Genomic DNA, 22,097 nt, shown 5'->3' on the forward strand with positions numbered 1-22,097 from the left:
CGTTGGATCTGCTGCATACTTTTTTGCTGTCATTTATGAGATTGTACTGATTTGAATTGCTTACTTGTATTTATTCCATTTTAGTATTTGTATAGTATCATTGTCTTCTATTATTGTATTTATGCAATACACTGTGCTACTAGACATCTTGTATTACAAAAAAAGGAAAGAAAAATCAATTGCTGCGCTGTTTATTTGTTGTTATGATTGTTATAATTATTAGTATTATTATTGTGATTATTATTATTATTATTATTATTATTATTATTATTATTATTATTATTATTATTATTATTATTATTATTATTATTATTATTATTATTATTATTATATGTTCTTGCAATTTGTGTCCAAATATATTTACTTATCCCACTCTATGTGATTCCCAGGCCCTTGGCCCTAAGGGCATATAAATGAAATCAAATCATACTCAAATTCCGCATCGTGATGAATGCCAGTATTTTGACCGCAAGCAAGCCGTTTAGCAGGTGGTGTCACTTGCGTTTTTCCAGCCTCATCTGCAAATGGAATTTCAACGACAGAAAGTTCATACGATTGGTAGTGGTTATTGGTACAGAAACACAGGCGTACAAAACACAGGCACAAGGTGAACAAGCCGAGCTATACAAACAGTGATTACAAAACTGAAGCGTTTGTGTTGTCATGCTCGTTATTCTTGTCTCCGTGTTTTGTACGCCTGTCTTTAGCGTCTGGTCGGCTGGCCGCCACCTTGGGTAAGCTTATCCATTTTTGTTTGAATATATCCACAATGTCCCTGCTGTGAATCGCGATGAGGCTTATGTTAGTCAGTCAACGGCAGTTGCCACAGTACGAAGACAGCTGGATGTTCTATTCACCACTTCGAGTTGCCTCTTGCCACGAACCTGACCCATGCAAGTGTTCATGTATCAATCGACCATGATCGAAAGGTCCGTTATTCTTTTATCTTTACGCAGATCACTAATGTTACCAAGTGAGGCACAAGTGAGCAAAGCAAAGAGCTCTTAAACTATCAGAATAAGACTATTTCGATTTTCTTCTCGCTATTTTGGAGACAAGCCACAATCTATTACTACTTTTTTCGCGAATCCCCTTTCATTTGTACACGTCCGTATCTTCACCCCTTTATTTCGTCGGTAGAGTGGCAAAAGCGATCTTGGTTTCCTCTGTGTGTCCTGTTCGAACATCCTCACAAGCAGCACGGAAGATGAATGGGAGTGTAAGCACACATCGGCTCATCTTTCTATGAACAGCCTGAACAACGTAAACATATATCCACTCACATGCACGTACGTGTGAGAAAACGTATCTCTAGTTCGTAAGAGAAGGGTTGCCTTACGATGAACCGAATAAAAAAGATAACACGAAGCACAGCGTTGCTAGCGGTGAACCCTTGTATTCGCGGGAAACGTGTGAGCGATGCACCTGTTTCTATTCTCTGCCCTTTCGCGACCGTAACGAGCATACCCGATAATCAAACAAGCACTCAGCACAGCCTAAGATGAAGCCGCAAGGTCAGGCATCCACACATGCTGTCACTGCTGCAGCAAGCTACATCACAGCCGGGTTACTTCACCTGGTGTGCGTCGAGTACAACATAATTTACCATGTAGTTTCTTTTTTGTCATTTGCGCTACTGTTTGTTCTTCAAGCTAAGGATCGTTCCTTCTCTCCGTCATCAGCGGGTGTGTTGCGTAGTGCTGCCTAGACGACAGTCGATTCGCTTCATGCCCGTGGGAACGACGTCAGGGGTGTTCGCGCGTCGTACACACCTGAATGGCTTCTCTATCCAGCGATAGTACAGGAGAAGCGCTAACGTTTTCATTTATTTATATGACTTGTTTCTCGGCTTCATTAAACGGATGGTCTCTTCGCAAAAAAGGGGACCCGTATTCGCAAAACGCTCTTACGCTAAAATTATTCGCGAGAGAAAATTCCAGCCAATCTTGATGCTGGACATATTATTAACCGACGCGAACTGCCAAAGACAAAGAACACGTATGAATGAAAGGCTGTCGGAATTAGGACGCAGGTGTATCGCGAACAAATGATAATTTGTTCACACTATCTAGAAAAGTTTTGCATTCTATAAAAATCAAGCAGGTTCAAGAAATTCCGCAAAAGTTCCACTTTCCTTGGCAATAGCGTTATCATCTTTTCTTGCTTATTTTGAAGCGTTTATGGCCTGATCGACGCGGTGGCAGTACAGCATTGTGCACGCATAGAAGAACGCGAAGGTGTGGAGAACGAAGTTTTTCGTACTCCAGTTCCTTTGTGATCAATATTCTTACCGGTATTCCCCGCGAGATTGAACTACAGGTGGCAGCACCGTCGCCCCGTTTAGTGTGGATAGGCGGTCGACGGGGGGCATTCAAATGTACACGGCCGCCTTCCTCTCTGAACAATTTCACCCGACTGCATAATAATACGCGCCCACTGCAATAGTGTCATCCAATGGCCACGATTTGGTACGAAATGCACAGATGATTTCTATTTTGCAGAAAAAAAAAACTAAAACTGTCATTCGACGTGGGACTCGCACTCAGCCACACAGTGTTGGTTTCGAGATTTTCTCTCATGTTTTTATGTGCGTTTCGCTTGCCTTCTGCCAACACTGTTTTTTTTTGTTGCGGGAGGTAATTAATACCGCAATATCTGCAAATCTTCTAATTCTTTGAAGAAGTATGTATTCGTGTACAAAGAAGGCCAAGTTGCAAGTTATTGAGCATTCTACATCACCAATTGTACGTATACATCCCCCTTTTCTTTCATTTTCATTCGTTGTGAAATGCAAGCAGGTAATGAAATTAACTAGGCAACTAGCAACACCGTACATTACTAAGATCGCCCCGATGCTACAGACGAGGTGATTTTTATCACCCTTGCATGGTTAAGCGCACGACAGCAATGCGACAGAGTTGTAATTATTGGAGGAGCTTACATCATTAGGTTGTTTTATTTCAGATAATCGTGGCCACTGTCTTGGGTTGAGCTAAGAACGGCAAAATAAAGGGGAAAGAAAAGTATATTAGCCAACTTTTAACTCACTGTTATGAAGCCCTGCGTCTAGAGAATGCCGTGTCAAACGGGATACTCAATAATAACCCATCCAAGCTTTCATTTTGTGGCGGCAAATTGAAGTTCAACAGTCCAAGATTTCTTTGCGAGACAAAACGAAATGATCGTAGCGGCATCTGGTAGCGTAACCTCTCGCAGGTAGCTAGATTAAGGTAAGTATAAAGGTACATACGAATATTTAGATTTGCCAAGTTTTTGCAGACGTGTTTGTTAAGTTAACAGTATTGTTGAGCTGCCAGTTTAAGTGGTAAATGTATGCACGCCGTACACGCACATCAGAACAAGTAGTGCGTAGCAGGCGACGCATGGTGCAATCCACACTATACGTGGTTCGTCCAGTGCCTGCAAGGCGGCGACACTGCTGCATTTCGCGGCCAATAGTCATACAATGTTATAGCGTCATATATGATGAATATTTTAAGTACCACTGCAACCGTATGCATCGTGAATGGCTTTATATATATGTAATGATTTGTGAAACCCAGCAGTTTGTGAAATATACCATTGACATGTGCCAGATTTTGTATTGGCTTACACTTTTCAAACGTTACTGATATTTACACTATTGTTGGTCGTCCTACTTTACTCAACATTTTTTTTTGTCACATTTGTGTGACACCCAGCAGTTTGTGAAATATACAATTAACATGTGCCAGATTTTGTATTTGCTTACACTTTTCAAACGTTACTGATATTTACACTATTGTTGGTCGTCCTACTCTATTCAACATTTTTTTTTTTTTGTCTGGAAAACAATGCTTTTTCTTACCCTCGGCGTCACGAAGAACACTGCGCCATTACTTTCTGCAGAACTCAAATTCGGAAACAAATGCTACAATTTAAAGTTCGTCTGTCTTTGAATGAGTCCGGAATAACCCCAGAAATGATAAGTGTTTAGCAATATGTAACCAATGTGAGGTTGGGGAAGCATTGTTGTTGTGAAATCAGTTGCGGTGTTGATTTCTGTGTTTTCAAAGATTGTGTATTTATATTTCCGTTTCTTTATATTGATGGTTCTTGTATACATGCATTGTGTGAAGCTACGACATGTGTACTTTGTTTTGCTCTACATTTAGAAGTAGTTCTTTATAACATTTGCATCTTATTGCAATATAGTTGAGCGGCGTGGCCTTTTATGTCAGCGCTGTACAGCATGTACTTGTTAGTGCATATTTAGTTAGGTAATTTATTTCACACGTACCGTCAATCCCAACGAGCAACATTGTAGGAAGAGTATGCGCGTAATGTACTACAAGAAAAGCTATTGGGCACAGAATGAATAAGTTGTACACAGTCTATTTTAAGCTTCATACGATCATATGTGTAAACGCCAACGTTACGCATAGCGAGTGTACTGCATGACAGAGGCCTCACCTAAAGATTCTCCCTTACTCTTTTTTATGCATACGCCAGGAAACGTTTTGTTTTCAACAACATGCCTCATATACTCCAACTATAGACGGTGTAGTGTAGCACACTTTACAGCTGTTACTACAATAGATTACTGGATAATTGTTTTACGCAGTACAAGAACTGCGCTTCTACCACGTAGAACAATTGCACTACGTAAAACAACACCGTTCAATTTTACGCCACAGCTAGAATTTGTTTCCTATTGCTTCCTACGCAGTTTGTTTTCCTTTCAATGTTCTTTCTTGCTTGCTTGATTTCTTTATTTTGTTTTTTACTTTGCCAATAAGCTCAAGTCTCATTTGTTATTTTGGCGCCACACAGTGATCTCACTTTCTTTTTTTTTTTTCACGGATATCACTAGGATGTCGTTCATAAACTGCGGCCATTGCTGCCCCTATAATTTCGTGCCCTCATTACATTTTCCAGGAGGCTGGTGGTAACGAGCCAGTTAGCGGGCCCACATCTTTGTCGCCTTTCACAGCGGCGCGAACTTTGGGCAAGCGGAACAGTGGCCAGTACCTCGGCAATATCGGAGGCCGCGGACACCTGGACAAGTTTAGCGGCGGCGAGCTGCGGCGGTCGGCCGGCAAGGCCGAGCTCCTCCGCTCGCTGATGCTGCCGCACGTGCTGAGAGCAGTCGCTTCTAATTCGCTCGGATCGGCAGCTGCACGAGGCCTGGGCAAGACTGGCGGGGAGGACGTTTACCGACGCACGGCGGACGGCTTGTTGCGGAGACGTGTTCCGGCCAACACGTAAGCACCATACGCACACGTACTCAACCGCGAATTTTTCCTCTCTGGCCCTCTCCTTGCCTTTTGAGTTTACGTATTCTTACCACTATACTTTACTTACACCGTAACGTATATGATTTAAACCAGCTTTGTTAAAGCGAAGGTTTCCTTGGCTACCTGTAGAAGGTATTGCCTGGGTGTGCCGGTATCTCGCCTGACAGGGCGGAAAACCGACTTAAATAGCGTGGAATTGAGGGAACCTGTGTTCTGCGTAATAAAAAATGAAGTCACGATACAAAATCCAAGCACATATGCCGAATTATATAGGAATATAGGAATTATATAGGAATGTATGCTATCAACCAGTTCCTTCGATATTATTTTTTTAAATTATGTTTGATTTACGCCATTCTTGCGCAACTATGTAAGTGCCTTTTGGCATGCTCCCTTTCTTGGTCATTCCTCCAGAACTGGTAAATGCTACTTTTTGCACAAGGGGCACATAACTTTTAAATGTATTTACACATGGATTGCACATGTCTGTGCACATACCACTTGTCTCTATTCTTCCCTCGACAACCATCATACATCCCTTAGTCATAGCGAAATCGCTTCGTCGGAACGATGTAGCCCAAAAACAGTATCTTCGGACGAGATTAATGTACCGACTTGTGCGGGGCACAGAACGTAAACATTGCACAAAGAACGAGTACGTCCGGGTCGCATTTAGTTGTGTAGCATTTGATTATCCATCTCGGTTACACTTGTAGGAGTGGAAGTGGCCTGTGAATTCAAGGTACCGACTTCATAAATAAAAAAAAACATTTTTCGCTTTAATAGGTCGAATGGGCCTCGGGTGAAAGTGCTTAATGATACTAAATCATTCAAACTGAATGTTAAGAGTGCTTTGTCGGGGTATACTTGTGCACGAGGAGAGAAGCTTGGTGAGTATGGTGCTGTGCGGTATTTGAAGGGAGGATTGCATTACCCACCACGGTACTGTCACTCGCAGGTTCGACTACCTGAACGGGCTGACGCTCGGCGGACACCAGGCTGCTCTTTACAAGCGTGGTTACGGCCACGGCGAGTTCGACGAAATTGACCACGCGGGATGGCCGGGTTTCTACAAGCGCAACTTCGACGAAATTGACAGAACTGACTTTGAGGAATTCCGCAAGCGCAACTTTGACGAGATCGACCGAACTGGTTTCGAGGGATTCCGCAAGCGTAATTTTGACGAAATTGACAGGACTGGTTTCGATGGATTCCGCAAGCGTAACTTTGACGAAATTGATAGGACAGACTTTGGAGGCTTCGACAAGCGTCAAGCTGCCATGGAAGACTGAGCACCAATCGATCTTTAACCTCGAGCTTACGCCCTAACTTCATTCGCCGCTGCCAACAACCTTCCAAACATTCAAATTCACCACGACCGGTCCACCACATTGTATGCTTCTGCAACTATTTAGAATGCTTAAAAGGGCTTATTGAGCAAAGTGATTGTTAGAGAACAAAAAATACGGCTTGATTACTTAAGACAACTGTGTTGATCAGGAATATAAAATTTAGTTTACGCGGTCAGTACGTCACTAGCCCCTGAGACTACGCTTCTGACAATTCGCTTGCCATGGGTGCCGGACATTTTACGATATTTTTTTTTTTCGTTGTCATCCAAGTGAACCAAGGGGAAGGAACTGACAGCCGTTTTTAATTTTTGTATTTGTGCAAAACTGTTCTACTATATCCGATTTTCGTGTTAATAAAGGCCTTATTTGGGAATGTAATGCGCTTCGCAGCAGCATTGGGCCCGCCGAAGCGTTTTCACCACTTCAAACCAACTGAGGAAGTACTCACAGCAGAGGTGCCCGTATGCGGACAAGTGCGATGATCTCTATGATGATAACTTCGAATTTGTTGATGTTGAAAAGTTGCTGTGAAATCATCGCTCCTTTCTCCAGGTCACGAATAAGAGGGTTAGGAAACTGTGCGAAGAAATTTGAAACACTTGCAATGCACTTTGTTCAGCATGCTTTCTGTCTATATCCTTCCAAATAAGTATGTCGGGCCTCACTCCTCCACGCTGCCGTCCTGGCCGATCCACCATCAACGGCTGCTGCTCCGGCACATCCCCGACGCTGGTGAAAGTCAGTCGGGGACTGCATGTCCGATTTTTTGTCGTTTATTGTTAATTTCAGCGCCTGCCAACCACTCTAAAGGTTTGGCGACCGATCACTAGTACATGCAAGGGTATGACATAATCAAATATGAACATAGATTAGCATTTCCAACAATGTCGCATGCTTATTGGGATATTGCGGACGGTACGCCCACAATGACTTTTCGGGAACGATGACTGCCGAAAATGACATTACGACGACGATCGTGAAACGGCTGTTACATTGCTGAGCCAAGGAGCTGTTTAAAACTACTGAACTCTGTATTGCGACTCATGGCAAGGCATTGTCATTTAGCCGTCTCACGACCGCGACCATGTGCAGAAAGGAAGGTAACCTTTATACAAGTAATGAATTACTTGTAGTCAATAACATTATTTTTTCTGAAATATTCAAATTGATAAATATTCTTTTTTCGTGTTAACGCTCACTGTAATTAAATTCCTTTTTACAGTCCCAACTACATGTAACCAGTTACTTCATTCAGGAAATAAAATTTACTAAGAGACGCTGCATGGAGCGCTACATTTATGCGTAAATATGGTGGAACGCCCGATGTCGAGCCAAACATCAACCTTGCGGATGTGGATGTTTAGACGGGCAAACCCTTAGTATTCATTTCCGTATGTTGAACGTTAACCGACGCGACTGGCTGCCAATTAGAAACTGTACTGTCATGACTCTATTACGATGACCACTGCGGATGTTGACGGCCGAAAATTGACTGCGGAATAGTTTTTTTTTCCCTTTTCTTTGTCCCTAACAGGAGCGCCTTCTTTTATCCCCAGCAACGATAAAACACTGCGTTTCATATAGGACCCGAATGCGAGCATCCCGTTATTGATTAGCCCCAATATGCACGAGGTGTTCGCACGTTACAACACCGTGCTCCCCCAGTGTACACATCGAGCGAGTTTTCAGTGCGGTTGTTGTCTTCACAAGGAAGCAAGGGAATATTATAGGCGAAACTTTCGAAAAGATACTGTTAATGAAAAAAGCTACAGAAATTCAGAGAATTCTCTCCCAATGCGTAATATTCTTTGGCTCGGTTGTTACTTAGCTTTTGCTTTTGTTTCCCAAATGACAAATTGGCTCACGCCAAATTCCATGTCGGCACACCCCCAAATTCAGGTTTGCCCACCCCCATATCAACCCCAAATTCAGCTTGGCCAACCCCTATATTGTAGCACTCTTCAATGAAGAACACTAAACAGACTGGTTTATTGTGGGCGAACTTCTGCCCGGAAACTTAAAACTAAATCACATTCACACAATTGGCAAGCAGAGTTAACAGGGTCCCGTTCCACAGTCCGCTACGTCCGTAGATTGAGCACACACGCAGCCGCGTGCACGACAGAGACGCGCTCTCTTGCCACGCGCGAGGTGTTGCTGGCGCTCTTCAAACGCCGGTGCGATGAGACGCCTGGAAGGATACTTCGCGAGAGTGCTAGTAACTGGCACGTGGAGAGATCTCTACGGCAATATCACCCCCAAATTTAGGTTCGCACACCCCCATTTAAGACCAACATTTGGTTTGACCCACTCCCAAATTCAAGGTGGCCCACCCCATATTTAGGTTGACCCATCCCAAATTTCAAGTTGGCACACTACCAATTTCGGTTGACCCACCCCAATTTACCAGTTGGCCCAACCCCAAATTCAAATTTCCACATCCCCATATCACCCCCAAATGTAGGTTGGCCCAACCCTTTATCACTCAGAATTTAGGTTAACCACTCCCAAACCTAAGTTGGCCCACCCCAACCCCATGCATTTTCTATGGAGCCCTGTGTATTCCCATAGGCAAGGTGTCACGATTTTATGTGCAAGCGTAACTAGCCAGTTAGCACAATTGGCAAACGTATGTTCGAAGCCGTGAAGGAAGCGGATGAGGAAGGCGCCGGGAGGTGAAGAGAATCACGCGCCGGGGAAAGTACGAAGGAGCGCGCTGAGCGCACGGCAAAGCAAAGCTGCCTAGAGGAAAGTCTAGGTGACGTTGAGCGAAGGGGGGAAGGAGAAACGAGGCGAAGCGTGGAGGAAGGTAGATGGAGGTGCGCTGCGTTGACCTCCGCTGGCAGTGGCTACAGGCTTTAATTGTGATACGGACGTTCCGGGTTCATCTCGTGATAACATCTTCCTCGCGCGCTGGACGCTGTGTGTGTGAGTGAAAGCCTGCGACGGTGAGCCGACGATGGCGACTCAATCTCGCGTGCACAAGGCAGGAAAGCGGGAGGAAGCGGGCCGTCTTCCCACTGGGTTGTTCTACTCCGGCGGCTCCTGCGTAAGGCGAGGCCGCGCAAGCCCTGTCTTGAAAACGATCTGCGATGTGGACAGCGTAAAAAGAAATTCGTTTGCCCTTCCCCTACCGGGAAAAGGAGGGCACGCGAAGCTTGTCGTACGCTCAAAATTGGCTGTCGCCTTCCCTGGCCTCGGGGTTCGCTGCCCTTCGTTGACACTGGGCTTCGGCAAGAGGGGCCTTTAACGTGGGTTGTAAAGATACTCAAAGTTGCGCGAGTGGGAGCTATTAATCTTAAAACTGCACACGTGGGATCCGCTGCCTGCCGCTGTAATCGAGCCTGGGCTTGGGCTGCCTTGAACGCAGGATTCGCACGGCGAGCGCGAGCCTGCTCACGGCGACGTTGACGGTGTTCCTCGTCGAAAGCGGCCTGTTCCGCCGCCGACCGAACAACGCGACGCCTTCCCATCCGTTTGCCGAACCTGCACTGAAACTACTAAGTGGTTCAAATGAGAAAGGAAAGGTTGGCGGTATCTTCTGCAGCCCTCGAAGGAGTCTGGGTCCAGCGCCAAAAGGAGACCCGACGCGCAACGCGCGAGAGGCCCTTTCCTTCCTTTGCCCTTCCCCGGGCGCGCGCCCGCTCCTGATTGGGTGCTCCGTAGCGTGTTACGGGCGCGCGCCTCATGTGTTTCACCAGCGGTGTATTCTTAGCCTTCTAGCCGTTTACCTTTACTTGCGCGATAATTGCGCGAGACGGTTTCTTTTCTTTTTTTTTTTTTTTTTTTTTTGCGGTCGCACCTTCAACGGCACCGAAACTTGTGAAGCAATGCAAGCCTCGCTTGAAAAAGTATTGGGTTTTAGTGGCCAGAACATCATACCAAATGTGGTTCTCATTACGGTGCACGCCGAAGTGGGGCACTCCCGAATAATTTGGACCACCTGGGGTTCTTTAACGTGCACCTGAATCCAAGTACCCGGGCGTTTTAGATGCGAAGCAGCTTATGGTCGGGGCTATGTCACTCCCTCCCTCCTTCCGCCGTGCAGCGTCCACACCCGCACTGCGCATGCGCATCCTCCTCCCCCTTCTCTCCTTGTAGGTATATGTATAGTTTATGTACGCCAAGCTCCGGCTTCCGGAAGCCGGCTTCTGCTTCCGGTTCCGCTTCCGTTTCCACTTCCGGTTCCGCTTCTGGTTCCGCTTCCGGAAGCCAGCTTCCGGATTCCGGAGAACACTTCCGGCGTTTTGCCGGAAGTGTTCGTTATGCAGCGCCGTTTTGCTTCGGCGCTGCATACTCCGCTGGGGGGCGCCACTGTAGCTCGCGGTATAATGACGCGCGCGCGCGCTCCGCTCCTCTCATTCTCCTCCCGCAACGCCGCGATGAGTGCCACGGACAGCGCCAGCGTCAACGCCTGTGTCAGTCAGCGCCGTGGACAGCGCCGCGGAGAAGAGGGGTCGAGCCGCTGCGTGCATCAGCTCGCTCAAAAGGAGACCGTGCCGCTTCCAAGGAGGACCCAAGCTATGAGTCTGGTGGATCTTAGGCATGTCTGATGTTTTGTAGCGTTAGCTACACTGGCCTAGCCAAGCCCGTTTCGCGCGGCACATCAAGAGCCGTGCTGCGCATGCGCAAGGGTCAGTGATGTCACACGGCATGCGCACCGGAGCCGGCACCTCTCGCGCACTCCGCCGCCGCCGCGCGCGGATCACCGGCGCCGGTCTGCGCATTCCAGAGGAGTGACGTCGTAGCCGTGGTAGACGCACTGGCGCCGGCGCGCGCTCGCTGTGCAGTCGCCGTCTGACACTGCGCTGGAGCCGCTGCGCTTCTGACTGGCGTTTGCCAGTGTGATATAGCCATGGAGAAGGAGAGCGCAAATGCTGCTCAACAGCGCAGAACGGAGAAGCTTGACTCATAAGAATAATCTTATCTTAAAAATAATCTTAAGAATAAGCTAAGAATAATCAGCTGAACCTTTGCTAGCGCTACGTATATCCTGGCATAGCCGAGCTAAGCCACTGCAATTTTTTTGCATTTCGCCCCCATCGAAATGCGGCCGCCGTGGCCGGGATTTGATCCCGCGACCATGTGGGCATCTTGGCGCACCGAGGGCCGATAGCTTCGTGTGCCCTATCGCACCCATGCGCTTGGGCGTCAACCGTGTTCACGAAGTGAAACGCCAGTGTAACCTTTTGCGTTACAGACACGATTTTACTACCAGTATTGCTGGGCACTGGCTAAAGAATGCTTTGCATATAAAATAAACACCATGTGAAGGTCTTCAGAGGATGCACTGAAAGAGCCAGGCCGGCTTGTTATATTTGCAGTATTTGTGCAGTGTCAATAAGCGTATAGTGAAGAAAGTAACGATAAAGTAATCAGCTGCATTTTAGTAACTGCTCCATTTTTTTCGTGGGACTGTAATCGGCCGCCGTAATCAATTACATTTTATTGAAGTAATTGTAATTGTAATCGACAACTTTTTTGTAACGTGCATGTCGTGGTCATGTGTAAGTGCGGGTCGGTGAGCTTGAAAAGCCACTGTCATAAGGCAACCGATAATCATCAGCACACAATCCACAATTTCCACATATCCATAGCACGATTTGTGCATAACAAATTAAAGGTCGATAACCAGGATTGAAAATAAGCAGTGGTGTCTGTATTTTAGGTAGCTCGAAAAAGATATCTCAATAATACTTATAGAAGAGGCACAACAAAATTTAGAGAAACTGTCGGGGCTACAGAGGTTCTAGACTACGAATTGTTGCAATTACAGAATCGTTGTCTATAAGTAGTTGTTCTTTGGTATTCTGGCATTAGAAAACACTTGTCTAATTCCCATTGCGGTGTTTATATTAAAAAAAGTTGTCGCAGTTTCACCTGAAAGGCGAAGCATCAATTGCGATAGCAAATTTGTAGAGAGCTATACGGAGTAATGATAGTAGCTGTATCAGCTGTATAAACTTGGACATGCAGCACCACCGGCCACACGCAGAACTGTTGTCGACGCCGTCGGCGTTTTGCCCGCGTTCGCACAAAATGCGTGCGGCGTTCGTGACTGTTGCCGGAGCCTCTGATATAAATAGGCACTTGGTGCCGCAGCTAAACGTCGCCTCCCTTCCCTCCCCCCCACGGCCTTTCGTGCGTCAGAAGAAGGCGCGTTTGCTCTACATATATGGTGATTGTAAAGGAGGAAAGAGACGCCTACTTCTGCAGCCCTTAAGCGAGCACGGCGCAGAACGCGCGTTTGTTCTCCGCCGTGCGTTCACTCCCCGTGAAAGCGGGCGTCCCTCGCTCCCTTTCACTCGCACATACAGCGTTCGGCGGCGCGCGGCGACGATTTCATCTCCATTGACGTCATACGAAACCTCACGGCGATGGCGACGGCGACGACAGAAATCTGCTTTGGAGTGTCCATATAATTGCTATCGCAATAAAATTCTTGATAACAGCGGTAGGGCGAATGTCAACTTCGAAATCCCACCCTAATCAATTCTTTTAATAACTATTCTCAGAATTATTAGACATATTGACGTGTTACTACTTAAAACCACTTGCTACATACTCAAAGTAATAGAAAGGAATAAACATTATGGCAGAGCTCACCTTACTATCAACAATAATGCGAATAGCGACAGACCGTATCGCTGAAATCGCGTGCTGGTAATTCTGAGACGTGCGTTGCTTCGGCGATATGCCAGATACTCCGATATCGTCTCACTTCGTAATGGCACTCGCTTGCCAAGATGGCCCTTGAGCATAGAGGCAATACGACGACTGTATGACGTCGATGGAATGACTAAGAAGGAATGATATCAATCGAACGACAAAGGCGTATAACGGCGATGGCATGGCGACAATGAGATGTCGATAAATGATGATGAAGGTGTAATAACGACAACGTGATCTCTAAGACAAGAGGACACTGAGATGATGACGACTACGTGACGATAACCGTATAACGACAATCGCATAAGAATAGACGGGAACGACGAGGATGGCACGACCAAGACAGCATGACGGCGATGGTATGACAACAAATGCTTTACATGATAACGTCTGTAAGACGACGATGGCATGACAACGACGACAGCATGACTACGGTAGAATGATGAACAAGGAATGACGTCGAACGATGACGTCATTTCCTATGACGACGACGACGAGAGGACGCTGGGATAACGATACTGATGTGGTGACGATTGCGAAACGACAGCGCGACGATGATGGCATGACGACAACAATATGACGACGAACGCGTGGCAAGTGTCGGATGGCAAAGCTGGAATATGGTGACAATGGAACGACCATGACGGCATCCCGACCCCGAGCACATACCTATTGGGCAAAGATATCAGGCAGCTTGAACCACTGGGTCGGATATGGAAGGCGTGACGACGACGATACGATAAGAGTCAGGTCACGAAGCTGGAATAACGACGACTGAACGACCACGACGGCCTCACTATAGTGGTGTGACAATGAGCACATGACTGATTAAGTCGTGGCGTGAAGACGTTGACATGACGAGTGTCGGATGACAAAGCTGGAATTACGGCAATACAACGACCACGACTGCATCTCGACCAGGAGCACATACCTAGTGGCCCAAGCAGGTATACTAGTTGGGCCACTGGGTCAGCGTAAGAGGCTCGGTAGATAGATAGATAGATAGATAGATAGATAGATAGATAGATAGATAGATAGATAGATAGATAGATAGGCTTAAAACGACTGAAGTAGGCAATGAATCCCGGGCCAGCGTTCTGGCTTCCATTGCTGGCATGACCACATTATTAGCGTTACTCTCCAGCAGCTGTGTGCGTATACCACGCCGTTGTATATGTACTGTTCTGAGCGGAACGGATAGTAAACGTCAAACTAAATCTATCTAATCCATTCATTGGAAGCTGGCAAATACCGACGGCTTTTCTTCGGCCTCCTTTCGTGCAACGTCGAGGTGCGACACCTGGAACACTGCTGCCGGCATTCCTCATGACACCAGCGCGTTGTGACACACCCGGTATATTCCAGGCCACCGTTAATGCGGCGCAGCATCGTGTTGTCTCTCGTGCTGCCTCGCGCCATGTCGCCTCCGCTTATCATCAGAAACTTTTAGCAAGGCGCTGCTTACGCTCCGCTCCGCTCACATTTCACGCGCACCGGTGGCTGCATGATCTGCGTTCATTTCGCTTGTTTAAGAAGCGCGTCTTCCCAGAGACACCAGTGACGCGCTCTCGCTTGGCTGTAAAACGACAAGGAAACCAAGTAGAAGCACTCTGACGCTCCTCTCACTCTGTATCACGAATCACGATGTAAGAAGATATGTGTTCCGACGACGCGCCCGCGCTTGGGCGAGAGAGCGGCCACTTCGTGTGACCGGAAGTGAGCGACGCCGGTAGGGGCAGCACGTGGTCAGGAGGCCTTGGAGAAGCGGCACAACAGTGGATAATTTACGACCTCCGTCAGCATTTAAACACCCATACCCAAAGATATGCAATTTTACGTTATTTAGACGTCAAATCCTGAGCAGGTAGAAGGTTTCATGCCACTTCCGGTCAAAATACCGTCATTTCGAACACGAGAGAGACGCGTCGTCTGCTCGAGCAGACGGCGCGCTGCGCTTACCACTGCTCGCCGCGTCGGAGTCAATCGGAATGTCGGCAGAAATATAAAGGGACGTTCCTCCAACCAAGTAGAGTCGTTTTAAGCAGGCGAACGACATATATTCATCAAAATAAAGGACTTCTGCCACGCGTGCCCATAAAGCTCCAGCAAAGCGAGCGAAAAAGTAGCCCCCAGAACAGGTGCTGCCCCTTGCGGCAGCGGCGTGCGTAGAGTCACACTAAGTGGCCGCGCCTCGCGCCGCCATCGGATCACCTTCCTTTTTTACACCGTGCTCTGTATTATTGCGATAGCAAATATATGGACACTTCTACCGGATTTCTGCCGTCGCCGTCGTCGTCGCCGTCGCCGTGAGGTTCCCTATAGATAAAATCTTCGCCGCACGCCGTATGCCCGAGCGGAAGCGTGCGGGGACGCGCGCTATCACGGAGAGCGAACGCACTCAATCACGACCACGCGCAAGCACGGAAGCGGGAAGCGAGCGCCGGAGGGAGCGCGGGGGGGGGGCGCACTTCTCCGCTGCCAACAACCGCGCCCGTCGCTCTTCCGCACCGTCTCTTATCTCAACACGGCTCTGACCTTTATGCGCCGTGCATTCGCCGCTCAGTTTCCGTTGAAGCGATAGACCGCACCTACCTTCGCCCGCTGCGGCGTATGGGCTCGCTGCCAGCGTTTTGACAGTCGTTGTCTGCTGTCATTCAGTGTGATCCATTCGTGTTTGTTTGTGCGCGCTCACACCACGCTTGTTCATTCAGTTAGTAGTAGTCGGGCCACATTTTCCAACGCATGCTACACATGCAATGCTGCCCGGATCGGCAGTGCAGCGCTACAGGTGTGTCCCTTCGCACGCGCTGCCCACGGGAAGCGCTTCTCATCAACACCACCATTTCACACGCGCCTTCTCGTGGTCATCGAGTTTCTGTTCAAGTCGGTCTACTCACGCCGCAGCACACCTGCTTACTTAATCAGCTCATGTTTACTACAATTCATATTGCTACCAAAGCCACTCACCTTACTTCGTATGACATTGCTGTGTTGCTATCGCATTCATTGCTTCGCCCTTAGGGCGAAACTGTGACATTTTTTTCTAGCGGAACGCCGGCAGTGTTGAAGGTTCTTAAAATGGTACGAGTGTTGTGCCAACGCCTCTGCTAAAAATATCCCTGCGGCGTCGCTCGCTCACCCAATGTAGCCTTTGTGCCTTGAGTTGCGGTCAGTTGTCAGAGATGGCGCCAGCTACTTCCCTATCTCTGCCAACGGTGTTGGGGTAGTGTAGGTTACCTTCTAGCCACCATAGTGTGGTGTCGCAGCGGTAGCGGCGTCGGCGGCCATACGGTGGTGTGCGCATACGCGCATGTGTGTTGCAAGCGACCACCGCAAAGATCGCTAGATACCACTTCAAGTGGAAAGGAGGAAACAGGGAAAAGTAAGGGCAGTAGGCTTAGGGCGCACGCGGCAGACATCTTTCTAGAGGAGGCGTTGGTTGTGCACACGCTCAATATTGTTCCCGCTAGCGTTCAGCTGAGCGGCTTCGTGCAAATTGCTAGGGTATACCTGTTTGATCGAAGCGGACCGTTAACGCTTTGCTGAAACTGTCTATTTTAGAACACAGTGTAAGAAGCTCGAGCGCAAGACTAAGCTTTGCTGCCGCTTTGAATGTTTCGCCTCTGGGCGAAATTGCCACTTTTGCTTTAACAGCAGCGCATGTACTGCTTGGCAAACGGTAACGTATTCACTGTCGTCATCGCACTCCCTTGCTGGTCGACGCACGCGCGGCTTTTCCGCGGAGGATTGCACATAGACCGAGAAGGCATCACACCATTGACTAGGTGTATGTTTGGCTGCAAAAATAAGATTTAAAACAAACTATCGGGGTTTTACGTGCCAAAACCACGATATGATTATGATGCACGCCGTAGTGGGGGACTCCGGAAATTTGGACCACCTGGGGTTCTTTAACGTGCACCTAAATCGAAGTGAACGGGTGTTTTCGCATTTCGCCCCCATGGAAATGCGGCCGCCGTGGCCGGGATTCGATCCCGCAAAAATAAGATGGCAGACGTTTCTTTATGACCCCCTCACTATAGGGCAAAAATAACATGAGAGATGTTTCTCTACAGAGAGGGGGTCAATAAAGTTTCAGCTGACTATTATTCTGCCCTGTATCTAATATTTTAATTTAAGCTTCGGTGCGTCTAGTGGAAAGTCGTCGCAAGGATTCATATCGCTGAGAAATGTTTCCAATTGACAGGAATACTAATAAAAAATTTGTAAAAACCCCTTACGCCACTTATGTGGCTGAAGTGGAAGGGAGCTACCTTGAACTACTAATGAAACGGCTACAACAGAGGCGTTGGGCAGTGGTAAAATCCTGCGTGATAAGAAAGGCAGAGATTAAATCTAGAAAATTTCCACAATTACAAAAGGTGATAGACCAAAGTTTCACCTGAAAAGCGAAGCATTCATAGTGGCAGCAAAGTATTAGAGAAGTACTCCAAGTATCGTTCGTAGTTTTGTCGGCCGTGTAAATTGCACCAAGCGTTCGCTTGCTAAATAATATAACAAGCATGGTGTCACGCGCGCACAAGTAAACATTAACACATCTCACTCGACGACCGCGAATACTCACTGTCACAAGGCTGGCTTGATTAAAAGTGCATGCAAAGCGGAGCGACCGCTTCGTGCACCCCTTTGCTTCAGCGCATCGCCCGAAAATTGACAATAGACGACCTTTAACACTGCGCCTGCGCGAGAAGACAGTAAACATGAAACGACCAGCAAAGGCGACGTTGATAACGGTGAAACATCGCCAGGAGTGTTGCTGTTATTGCCGTCGCAATAAATTACGAAGCGACGTGGACGTACCCGTCAGCGCTACAATCAATCGCCTTGGAGGCAGAGCCGGGGCAGTGTTCTACCTTTGCCTGCTGGTATGAGCGTCCTGCGCCAGCCATTCTCTTCTTTCCCCACCGCACTGTTCACCGATCTTGAGGTGGCACCTCCACAGCTAAGGAATTAGGTTTGGTCAGCAGGCTTTCCTCGTATCTGACAGCCAATCTCTCCCTCTACGGAGCTTCTGTATGTGTGCACTGTACCGAGGTGAGCGAGCAGTACACGTCAAGTTAACGTTGTTTAACATTTCCCTCGGCGCTAGCTTACTAACGCCGGCGGTTTCCCGTCGGTCTCATCTCGTGCGCCATAAAGCTGCGGCGCCTGCAATGCCACTGGCGGTGCTTATCACGCCCCTAGTTGCTGGCCGGGCGCTGTACCTTCACGAAGCATGTCGCATCCGCTCATATAGTTAGAACATTGTCCAAATAGTTCAAGCGCGACACTAAGCTGGCTTAGTGTCGCGCCCTTTGGCCGCAACGGCCACATTTTTCAGAAGCCTGTCGGCTTGTTTCATCCGAAACAACAGCCTCGTCCAGTGACGCGGTATCTTCCACTGACCCGACAGAAATTCGCATTTGCCGTCTAATAAGTGCTTTAGAATGGCTATGGTTCTGTCATTTCCTTAAACATACAAACTATTCTGCGAGGGTATTCATAGCTCGCGCGAATCAGAATTCCTGCCCGGGGAGGTTACAAAATAATTCTTTTTACAATAAACAAGCCGGCCTCAATAATTGATTGATTGATTGCTTTATTTGTGTCACACACCCCATGAACGAGGCGCTAACGTCGGGCCAAATTCCAAAGCCGACTTATCAGCTTCCGAAAATAACCCCACGAAAGCAAGGACAATTAATAAGGAGCCCTCTGGTGCGCCAGCGAGCGCCGCTTGTGATCCAAAGGCCGAGCCAGAGCCCATAGTTGTCAAAGCACAACCTAATAGATTCTTCAAAACAGGAACTTATTGCACATATACACACTTCGGCTAAGTACATCACAATGCAATTCAAATGGCTGTTAGCAAAACACGGAAAAATAATTAACGACAAGCACTAAGAGTTCAACAAATACAATACAGAATGAATAGGAACACAGTGTCCACTCGTATTGACCCGTGCTGGTCTTGAGCCAGACGATTTCGGCGTAGCTGGAGGCAAATCTCGAAGAAGGAACGTCTTTCGGAAAGGCAGACGCTCGAGAAACTCGTCGACTAGCTTGCTGGGGAATCCCCTTCTTCCGCAGGCGGTAAGTCTTCACGTCACATCTCTTCACCGGCGCAGTCTGATCCCCCTATTGATTTCCACACGGTGCTTTTATTGCATTCGCCGGCGCTTCTCGAACCATCTGACGGAGTCGTGTTCCCATAGCACGAACAAAGCCTGGGAATCTTCTAGATATTTCCCGCGTTTTTGTCCACGGCTCCAAATACTCTTCGACAAGGGTGGTGACTCATCCGTTGGCTCATGCTCGGGCTGTCGCGCTCCTCTCCCTATTTCGGCCCTCCGTGAGTCTGTGTCTGAGAGGATGCTTTGGCGCGCGCCTTCTCTCTCTCCACTTAACTTTCGCGTATCTTGTCGAAGCTTCTAGACTCCGTTGATCGCGTCGGCTGTCTGTGTCGTATGCGCGCGCTCTCTCTCTCTCTATCGAAGCTGCCGCGGGGACAATGTGCTCTTTCGCTGGCTTGCGTGACACGCGGCGCGTGCTTTGATTTAGCGCACTTTTGTGACAATTTGCTTCGTCACAGTACAAGTACAGTGTAAGAGGAGGCGGAGGGGAAAGTCGTTCAGATGACGGCTTGAGGGATCTGCAGCCCCTTTGTGAGCCCCTTGGCACTACCATATTAACACTGTATTAGCATCAGCTAACCGAGCATTCGGTCTTCTCAAGCGTAGCCTCAAGCATGCCCCATCCCCCCTAAAAAGCTAGCTTACATAACACTCATCCGCCCAAAGATTGAATATGCTTCTGCAATATGGGATCCTGATCAAACATATATCATCAACAACATTGAATCCTTGCAAAACCGTGCTGCTCGCTTCGTCTACTCCGATTACTCCCGCTTCACGAGTGTCACAGCATTGAAGCAACGAGCCGAGTTGGAACCACTATCACGTCGACGTCACTTTGCTCGGCTAACGCTATTTCATAAACTGTACTATCATCGCGCGCTTCATAATGACTTCTTTTCTTCACCTCACGTTGTCTTCCCGCGCCGTGACCATGATAACAAAGTAGCACGCATAACTTGCCGCTCATCTCTTTACTCTAAAACATTTATACCACGCACAATCATTGAATGGAATAACCTAGCGTCATACCTAGCGACAATGACAGCAGCTGAAAGACAGCACAATATCACAGCACTCTTTCTTTAAAGTGACACACTGTTTTAAGTTAAGATCAAGCCATAAAAGGAAGCTGAAAACATCTTATACATAGCTTATAGAACAAAGAAAAGTGCTGCAATATTCTGCACTTAGATAATACACCACCTAGTTTAACCAAGAGCCACTAAGTCTAGTGCGTTTAAATAAATTTCTACATGGTTTATACAACAAAAAAGAGCGGCTAATTCTGCGATACTTAAATAAGACGCATCTATACCTTTGCTATTGTAATTATTTAGAATTCGCAGAAGAGTACATTGAGGCATCTGAGCGCCATAATTAGTACGAAAGTAAAGAAGGTTCCACATGTCTGTATTTCTTGTTTCATAGGCATTTTCCTTTAAGCAAAAATTCGCCATCTCCATGAGCCTCTAGAGAGTTCAAGCGTTTGCAGCTAAGACAGTACTCTCGTAGTAGTCTGTATTGATAGAGGTCATTCACTTTGATTATTCTATATTTTTAAATAGTGGGCCGCTAGGGGCTAGAACCGTAGCGTTGTCTATCAGCCTCAGTACTTTCTTCTGTATCCTCAGTACAGAATAACAGTGGTTGAGATAAGAACTAAAGAGCGATTTGTATGTCAATAACCTCACAGAGTTGTAGATAGGGCACCGGCTGCGGCTTAATATTCCAGTTAGCCGGCTTAATTTTATTTGAATATTATTAACTGGAGAAATGTACCCCAAGTACTTTCACTGACTTCACAATTTCTATATTGGAGCCTCTAAATACAATGCCATTCTGGAAAGTCACTTGTTGACCCTTCGAATGCAAAACCACGGCTTTTGTTTTAGTTGCATCCATTTTTACCTTATAGTTACTTGTCCAGTTCTCTAACTTCTGTAAGACGTCATTAGCTTTACTAGAAAGCACGACATCTGATGCAGAGGTGACATATATATTTATGTAATCTGCATAGATAATAAACTTCTGGAGAGATATGCACTATATCATTGATATATAAAATAAACAATAAAGGGCCAAGAATGCTCGCTCGCGGTACATCTGGAATTATCTTACACCTGAAATTATCTTCTTATCCGATACTAAATCATTTATCAAAACAAATTGACATCAAAGTGCCAGATAGCTTTTAAGTAACTTGAGTTGGATCACGGGAGTGCCATAATGGTCTAATTTTTCAAATAAAATGGCGTGGTGAATGTAGTCAAATGCTTGTGTGAAATCCACAAAAATTCTGACCACTTATTTTTTTTGTTCAATTTGTTGTAGGATATACATTTTACGATTCAGTTGGGCAAGTTCTGTAGATCTATGTCTTTTGGAACCCGTATTGGGATTTTGTCAGGACATATTTGACGCAAAAACAGGATAAACAACAAAAAATTATTTTTACGACACCTTTAGAAAATATGTGGAGAATAGATACCAGTTGATAATTTGCAATGTATTGCTTGTTGCCTTTTTTGTGCAGATCTATCGCGTACCGTTTGCATTTTCGGAGGAAAAAAACCCCCGTCGAAATCAATTCAATATGTATGCTAGTGCCGGACTTATGTGATCAATAACATATTTACCTGGTTTTATTTGCATGCCAATGGCGT

At 46.9% G+C, this 22,097-nt stretch overlaps 1 protein-coding gene across 1 annotated transcript; it reads left to right on the plus strand.

The window, feature by feature from the left end:
• Positions 1-1,207: 1,207 nt before the first annotated feature.
• LOC119444930 (uncharacterized) lies at positions 1,208-7,115 on the plus strand. Its single transcript, XM_037709268.2, has 3 exons — positions 1,208-1,219; positions 4,918-5,243; positions 6,235-7,115. The coding sequence occupies exons 1-3, from the start codon at positions 1,208-1,210 to the stop codon at positions 6,566-6,568; spliced, it is 672 nt and encodes a 223-aa protein (XP_037565196.1). The 3' UTR covers positions 6,569-7,115.
• Positions 7,116-22,097: the final 14,982 nt, after the last annotated feature.

The sequence above is a fragment of the Dermacentor silvarum genome, chromosome 3 (assembly GCF_013339745.2).
Source record: "Dermacentor silvarum isolate Dsil-2018 chromosome 3, BIME_Dsil_1.4, whole genome shotgun sequence".
In the NCBI taxonomy this organism is placed as follows: Eukaryota; Metazoa; Arthropoda; class Arachnida; order Ixodida; family Ixodidae; genus Dermacentor; species Dermacentor silvarum.